This window comes from Spinacia oleracea, chromosome 2 (genome assembly GCF_020520425.1).
Source record: "Spinacia oleracea cultivar Varoflay chromosome 2, BTI_SOV_V1, whole genome shotgun sequence".
NCBI classification, from domain to species: Eukaryota; Viridiplantae; Streptophyta; class Magnoliopsida; order Caryophyllales; family Amaranthaceae; genus Spinacia; species Spinacia oleracea.
In genome coordinates this window covers 26,493,628-26,502,013 of record NC_079488.1, presented here as the reverse complement: position 1 = coordinate 26,502,013, position 8,386 = coordinate 26,493,628, and the positions used below count along the sequence as shown (strand labels likewise).

At 36.1% G+C, this 8,386-nt stretch overlaps 1 protein-coding gene across 2 annotated transcripts; it reads right to left on the bottom strand.

The window, feature by feature from the left end:
- Positions 1-267: 267 nt before the first annotated feature.
- LOC110790669 (uncharacterized) lies at positions 268-8,032 on the bottom strand. Of its 2 annotated transcripts, none has more exons than XR_008927602.1 (5): positions 7,736-8,020; positions 5,254-5,327; positions 5,066-5,173; positions 4,783-4,841; positions 268-737 (listed from the first exon to the last, which is right to left on the bottom strand). XR_008927602.1 is itself a non-coding variant. In XM_056836604.1 (5 exons), the coding sequence occupies exons 1-4, from the start codon at positions 7,801-7,803 to the stop codon at positions 4,793-4,795; spliced, it is 303 nt and encodes a 100-aa protein (XP_056692582.1). In that variant the 5' UTR covers positions 7,804-8,032; the 3' UTR covers positions 268-737; positions 4,783-4,792. The 2 variants fall into 2 exon arrangements, 1 of the variants encoding a protein (XP_056692582.1); XM_056836604.1 differs by having other exon boundaries at positions 4,783-4,845; positions 7,736-8,032.
- Between the last annotated feature and the right edge of the window lie 354 nt (positions 8,033-8,386).

Below are 8,386 nucleotides of genomic sequence, written 5' to 3'. Positions count from 1 at the left end.
AACACATCTAAGATACATTCGGGTGTTGTACCTTGTCATATTTTCCTTTAAATATGCGTATTACGTGAGAAGAAAATATAAAAACGACCACCAATGTACATAAAATGACTTAGGGTGCAAAGTGCACCGAGGTACTTTAGTAATACTAAAGTTTCAATTGTATCCCATCAATTTCAAGCCACTTCTTTAAGTAGTACTTAACATGTTGCCCCTTAACTCCATCGAAAAATTCGATTAAGATCGACTTGTCAACATTTTATAACCTACTTCATCCAAAAAGATTATCAATATATTCATAGCACATAATTAAGAATCTTCATAGGAGATACACGCATATTACATACATATTCATGTTTGTGATCCATTTTTTTGTCTCAAAACTGTGAGCCTGTAAGTTTACAGAAGTTCAGAAGTCTCAAATCTGGATGATCGAAACATATGGAGAAAACACGATCCATATGTTAGTTTTCCTGAAGATCTCATATCCAAAGACTCCCAAAAGCTTCCTCAAGTGCCCTCTTCCTACCAAGTTCCGGACTCCAACCTCCTGCACGTCCACCTTTTTCTGCTCGTAGCTTCATGAATTCTTCTTCATTCATATCAGAACCACCAAGGGGTAGTGGTTGTGAGGACATTCCCATCGGTCTTGGTTGCATAAATTGCCCTGCCGCAACTGCAGGTGCGTATTGCCCTTGCGTTGTGGTAGACATCCCTGCTTGTGAGTTTTGTTCTGCGGCCTGTTCACACAAACACGAAATTTAGCTTGCCAAAAGATTTCAAGAAAGACTGATCAAATGGAACTTATTGTTTGAGGAGTTAGGGTGCGTTCTATTCACCTGATTTTCACTTATTTTTTCTGAACTTATTAGAACATATCAAAACTTATTTTAGTTATAAATTGTACTTAGGCAACCCTTAATTTCCTTGAACTTATCTTATCAGCACTTATCTGAACCTAACTAAATTTATCTGAACTTATTGTTCCAGAAATAAGTGGAAATAACTAATAAGGTGAACAGAACAGATTAGTACACTTTATCAGTGTCATGCTCCGTAGACCACAAGTCACTCTCAGCGTCATCATCTGAGAAATTGAGGGGCAAGAAATGCCTTATCACACGACTAAAGATCACAATACCGAATTTGGGATATATTAGATTTTTGCATACAATGGGCTTAAAAGGATTCAAAACTACTGTTTTCAGTTCCCAAAACCAGAAAGTGCAGAGCAACATAATGACTTCGAACATGCATTGTTCAAGAATTATCTACAGCCTGAGAGGAATCTGGGATGTTCTAGTAACTGGGTTCATAGGCAAGAATAGGCAAGAGTAATGACTTCGAACAGACTCTGCATCTTAGTTTTAAAAGGCACAAGGCGCACCAAGGCGCAAAAATCCCTAAGGCCTAGGCGCAAGGCGAAGGCGCGCGCCTTTGGTATCCAAGGCGCACAATTTTTTCATTTATTTTTTGTGGTATCTATTTTCTGAAAATAATAATCAAAATAGTATTATTTGTTTCACAAAGGGTAAAACAGTAATTATAGTAAGACCAAAGCAGTTTGAGGGAAAAAAATCAGACAAAAGAGGGACTAAGGAAGGCTAACATTTTAGTCACTGGCTATTCATTTAGATCCTCAAAAGAAATGTGCACATCTTACATAAAAAATCCTTTTTTACCACCTATAAAAATCGAAAAATTGTTTTTTACCCCCTAAAAACTAAAACTTTTATTTTACCACCTAAAAAATATTTAGAACTTGTTTTCTGCCACCTGAAAAATGGAAAAATAGATGAAAACGTTATGTACAAATTAAAAGTTTAGGAGAAAGGAAAAGCTGATGTAAAACAAAGAATAATGCTCTTCTTTCCAGGTAGTACTAGAGAGCAGATACACGACCAATGGTCAATGCATAATACAAACTTTTAGGAAAGACGGTCTAACGGTTAGACCACTTTTATGCATGCACTTTAACTAATTAGTTAACCGCTGAAACCAATTAGTTAAATTTGAAATTCAATTAGTTAAGCAACGAAACCAGTTAGTTATGCAACCGAACCTATTAGTTAAACAATGAAACTGATTAGTTAAACAATGAGATCAATTAGTTAAAATTTTATGAGTTTTAGTTATTAATAAGTTTGTTCGAAAATAATAACTATTCGACTCATAAATTTAACTATTTGTCTTTATATCTTAACTATTTTGTTATTCAATTAGTTATGATTTTATTACTTATAGTTATGTTTTACACTAGTTTAGTTAGTACAAAAAAATTGGTCTAACCGTTAGACGGTCTTACACAAAAGCTTTTGAATGCATAAAGGCAGTAGAAGATTTCCATGATCAAAAACTGTTTTGAAGCCTCCACAAAATAACAAAATAGAAGAGAGCATTTTTCTATTTCTCAAAAAAAAAACAATTTCAGTAGGAACCAGTTTCCAATTTCCAACAGTCAATGAACAAAACTATAAAGTCAAGAAAGTAGAAAGAGTACACTAAGTTCCGTGTCCACGAAACCACCAGCATTAGCCTTTACAACTCAACTATGCAGTCTGTTTTGGCATTCTCGAACCATTCGCTGAGCCCTCTCATTATACCACTCCCCTCATGCTATTTTAATGAAATACCTTACTGTTAAAAAAATCATTCATTACCGACTTGTGTACTTAACAGGTATTTCTGCTACCAGTTTTTTTTCCAGGGCCCACTGAAGAAGTCTACCTGATTTGCCAACGTAAGATTGCATATACATATTGCCATTCCCAAACCCTGCCCTCAACAGGATCTTCACAAAGTGGTGGTTGTTTTTGTGGTTGCTGTTGTCTGTCGTACAGTTAATTAGCTGCACGGAAATCTACATCTTGTCTACAGACCCATACATAAGTAAATGACTTGCCAAAGGCGCAGTGAGAACACCATCCAAGGTAAAATCTGGCCCACATTCTTTTGGGTTGTAAGCTGAAGAGTCGAGCAAGCAAATTTGAAAAAGATAGAAAATGAAACTATTTAGACTGGTGATTTTGGTGGATTTGAGGGAAAGATAGGTGGGCAATTCCGCCTTTCCTTATTCAACAACATAACCTGTGACTGTCCCTCCATAAAATAGTTAAACTTCTACTGGAATCTTAAAAGACCAAATGGACGGATTGAACATCAACTAAGAATAGCTAGGTTTTAAGCGTGGCTTGCTAATAGTTAAGGAGCTGGAACAGTGGCTAATGTAAAATGGCAATTCAAAAGCAACCCTTTTGATATTATCTATTCGAGACATGTGAAGTGATGAGCCAACCCTAAAGAGAATCCTGTTTAGTGATAATGATTGGAGAATAAAAATCTTCACATTCCCTCAAGGCCTCAACACAAAGAATGGATCACTTTATGGCCTTTAGATTTCAATAAGAACTCTCCATGGCTTGTCTAGTCATTTTTGATGAACCATACACAACAACACCAAAATTCTAATACAAGTATAGCTTTCAAGTTTCAACAACTCTCATAATGACTTCATCTCTATTACACCCATGAAAGTGCTGCCTTATCTATTATCATATCCTTTGCAAAGCACAGCAGCAAAGGACGTGCAAACTGTTGGAAGAAGATATTTTGACCTCTCAACTTTCTGATTTGGTTTTAAAACAGCTCGAAGATCAAGATGAAAAATCTCAGCAAACACAGAACTAAAACGTAAGAAGCCCTTTTCTTGTTAGAGAGGGTGGGGGTAAACTTAAGAAGCCACAATATCAAGCTCAGTTTATTGTCAAAATTGGCAGTTTGAACTACAACAGAAACTACGCCATAGCCTTATTCCCAAGGAGATGGGACCGGCGTTATGAGCAGTTTGGCGCTGATGGAGATAAAGAAAATGATGACCTGCTTTACTAGTAGATTATTTAAACGAAAAAACTATTCTGCGTGACACCTATCCTACAAGAAAGTGAGGGACTTCACATCTATCAAAAAGTCAGCAGTCCATCAGTACACTTAGACCCCACTCGCATGAAAGAAAACCTAAAATGCTATCAGCAATTTTATTTCCAAAACTGTGAAATTTCAGCAGTTCATGACAACTTTCTAGTTATTGTGCATCACCGGAGAAAGCTTTAGTATATCACCAACCCTTTTCTAGTTTTTGTAGATCACTAACCAGTAACCACCACTGCCTTGATCAAGTAACATCAGAATCAAATAAGGTTGAGGAAACCTTTAGTGCATGCCAGTACAATTGTGATTAGAGTGCAACAGGTTATTTCTATCATGGTCCCACAAAACTTGGATAGTTTGAAACCAGGTAAGATCAACCAATGAATGGACATGTGATATTTAACATCAGTATTCCCATCAAATGGTGAAGCAAGTAATCTACCTTTTAGACAAGTTAGACACATTTGACTATTTGAGAACATCCAAGAAGGTAATATAAGATATGCCAGAACCACAAATGGCCAATAACGTATCAATACTTTGTATAGGCAGTCCAACACAACGTGTAGTGATTCCTTTATTGCATTTAATGGAGCAAGAGCATGTAATTTGAAAGATATATACTAACATTACTAACATATTGTGCCTCATGCCTACGGAAAATGGAAAGATGCCAATATTCTTTGTTGTTCCTGATACAAATCAGGCAAGATACACTACTGTTTTGACTTATACAACAACTAAAAAAAACACTATTGATCCTCAACTAGGAACTATTGGCATGGAAAAGAAGTATAATGATAGCACAATAAATAGAAAAAACCCTACTCAAGCAGAGAGTACAAATGAACAACTTACCCCTTCAGCATCAACTTGTGCAGGTGCCTTGCTGGCTGCCAGAGCTGCTGCTAGCTCCTCTGCCTGTGCAAGCACACATGTTCAAAGGTTCTCCTTTCTGATAATACTTAAAAGTTTAAATTACAAAATGGTGAAAACCCATACTAATATATCAATAAAAACTATAACGTTTTATCTTAAGAATGGAGTAGCAGATGTTTGTAAGAGTGACTGAAAGCTAGACTCGTGAATTAAAAAAAATCCTCAAGTTGACAGATGAAAACTGTTATACTCAATCTCTTACATGCCTTTCGAGCTCGAGAATTCATTATCTGCTCAGCATTTTCTTCCTCGTATTGGGCAATTTTAGCTTCAATGCCAGGAATATCTATTCCATCAATTAAGTTGCATGCTGTAACAAAGACGGTCTGTAACTATTTGATAGAAAAGTATAGATAGAAAACCATAACATAATTGAGGAAAAGAACTTACTCATATCCTCTACTTCTTCTAGGTAATCATTGTACTCCTTCAAGGATGGGAAATCGTCTTCTCTCTTATTAAATCTACATTTCACATTAATATTAGGTAGCGTTTGGATACAATCATGTGATTTCAAATGACTCATTTCAAATCTGGAATTTCAAATAGTAACATTCAATTCCAAGTTCAATGTTTGGGAAGAACTAAGAATTTCAAATTTATCATTTCAAATCCACTAGGCAGTTTGGTGCAATGAAGATTTGAATTTTAGAATTTGATAATTGGACTATTTATTTCTTGTGTAATCCTATTTAAATTATGACAAATTGTTGATTCAATATTTAATTAAGTTACATGTTGGAATTATTTGATTGAGTTCAAATATTAATCATGAGTATCATTTACGATTTGACAATTTTACAAATTACCAAATCAAAACGTATCTTTTGTAATCAATTTAAACCATCTCCATGATCGATTAGTGATTGCAACTCTTTGTGAGTAGCTATATGTCTATATGCATCAACGTCCAAAGCCTTCTCTTACCGTCCACCAAAACAACCCCAACTCCCACCGTTGCGACACCAAGAACTCCGTCAACTCCAACATCTTCACCACTTGAAGAAGAGCAGCAGTAGTAGGAAGAAGATGTTAACGGGGATTCAAATCCAAGCATCATCTGCAGCAGGAGGAGAGAGAGAGCCAACGTTCGCCGATTACTCTTTTGCTTTGATGCTCTTAGTGTAATGTTTGTGATGCTTGGTTTTCAGGTTGGTGAAGTAGAAAATTGAAACACAATAAAGGAAAGAGAGTGGCGGAGAAAAGGTGGTTGAGGCGATGGAGGAGAGGGAGGGGGTGTGGGAGAGGAGAGAGAAAAGAGTAGAGCTAAGGTTGAGGATGAGGATGAAGCCAATGTGGACGTCGTGGTGGTTAGGTTGGTTACTTCTTGGCGGCGGCGAATAGGCGATGGTCACTGAACGTCCGATTAGAGGAGAGAGAGTGGTGGTTGACTGACAAACAGGAACGACGGAGCATTCGAAGGATTTGAAATGACAGGTATTCATATTGCATTTCACATTCTAAGCCCAGACTTCTTTCTCCAAAGTCTAGGCCTGTTTGGGCCAAATCCAAATGCAAATTTTTAAAATTCCAAAACATGTCATTTGGGTCAATTCCATCATTTCCAATGAAATGACAATTCCCAAACAGGCTATTAAAATAAAATCAAATTCTGCTTTAACAAGAACTTGCATCACAAAAAACAATACCTAAAATAATAGAATATCCTAAGAAATCTAGACATTCCCCTCCATAAGCAAGTCCAATATGCAAAAATCCAAATGATTTGAACAAAAGCTCATGCCCCTCCCAAGCATTCTAGCCTTTCCTACATAGGAATTCTTAGGGTAGTCTACCTCGTGGAAAGATGTAAAATTTTGAACAGTAAAGAGTACCAATGATACTTTAAATCGATTTCTTAAAAATGAACCTTAATTAAACAAGCCTGGTAATTTAGGGATGTTGATATTGTAATATTTTTCCACTCAATCAACCAGAGAATCCAAAATAATCTACAGAATGTTGAATGCCATATCTCTCCCAAACATTTCACCATCCCCGGAATTTGGAAGAAAATACAAGCTAAGATCAAATACAAACTACAACACTATGCTCAAAAGGGAATTTGGAAGAGAATTCATGTGTCTCCCAAACATTTTAGCAATCCCTACAATTTCCCGAGGGTAAACCCTTCAATATATCAAATCAACTTATAATATGACTCATTTTTCTAAGATCAAATACAAGCTACATTAATGAGGAATGCTAAACCTCAAGTGGTTTATGTCCATATGGACACAAGTGACCCCAAATACAACTATTTTAGTACCAACACATAATATGTCAATACCAAAAGCGCAAATGATTTATACTGGTACTTCTTAGCAATGTACCATACCAGTATCAGTACCAATACCAAATTTCATGGGTACCAATACGAGTCACTTGTACCCATATGATCACAAGCCACTTGAGGCAGGCTTTAAAGGAGTGCCAATTCAAGCTGAAATCAAATACTTCGTACATAATTCTAGAATCAAGGATAATATGCTGACATATATATCCTTTGCATAACTATTTTTGCAACTTTGCCATGACAATTTACTGTATTTGTCTACATCATCCAAATGCAGGTTATACAACACCTTCAAATTGAAATTTCGAGAGACATTCAACTTCTAAAATAATTAAACATACCTAATCCCCCTTTATTCAACCACAATCAAAATTCACCCAAACCCCAAATAATTATCAATCAGAAACACAAAAATTAAATAATGGGTATCAAAAGTTAATCAAAAATACAGAAACCCACAACAGTCCATCATCAATTGAGTGATTATATAGTAACGGGTAACCCAGAAAATCAAATTTGCAGAAAACAATTTCATGAAACAAATTATAAAATTAAGAGAAGTGAGAGAAAATGTACATGCTAAGGATTCTCTTGCGAATAGACACCTCTTTGGCGAAAAGGTTTCCACCTGAGAAAACCACCATTGCTAATCTCCCTTTTGCTTTACTCTCAGGCTTATTTGTTAATCAACAGTTATTTTAGCAACGGAGAGTCGAAAGTAAAGTAATGTTAATTTGATTATTAGAGTTTGAAGAGTAGGAGAGGGAACAAGGAAGAGGGTGGAAGAAGAGAGAGTGTGTGTGTTGAGGACGAAGGTAGGAATAGACGGAGAGGGCATACACGAACACGAAAAGAAAAGGAAAAAGTTTATTTTTCTTAAATTTTTTTTTAGGAAAAAAGAAAGAGAAAGAATTGGAGCGATTTCCTTCGCTATTGCTTAAAGATCCAATAATTTTCAAAATACCTATTTTTAGCTTAATTCCTATTATACCGTCTACGTCAACATGAAAGAAAGAAAAATATATATTTTTTCGGTTCAGAACAGAACCGCCATCTGAAATGGCGGTTTTGTTTTAGAGAACACCGCCATCTGAGATGGCGTTTTTGTTTTAGAGAACACCGCCATCTGAGATGGCGGTTCAAAGGGGTAAACCGCCATCTCAAGTGGCGGTTATGGTTTAAAGCAAAGCGCCACTTGAGATGGAGGTTTACCCCTTTGAACTGCCA

Bases quoted from the DNA above. Each gene is read 5' to 3' on its own strand.
- LOC110790669 (XM_056836604.1), bottom strand. From the start codon at position 7,803: ATGGTGGTTTTCTCAGGTGGAAACCTTTTCGCCAAAGAGGTGTCTATT. The intron at 5,328-7,735 runs GTACATTTTCTC...TGTGAAATGTAG, and splicing joins CGCAAGAGAATCCTTAGCAT to ATTTAATAAGAGAGAAGACG. The intron at 4,846-5,065 runs GTAAGAGATTGA...GTGCTTGCACAG, and splicing joins TTCTCGAGCTCGAAAGGCAT to GCAGAGGAGCTAGCAGCAGC.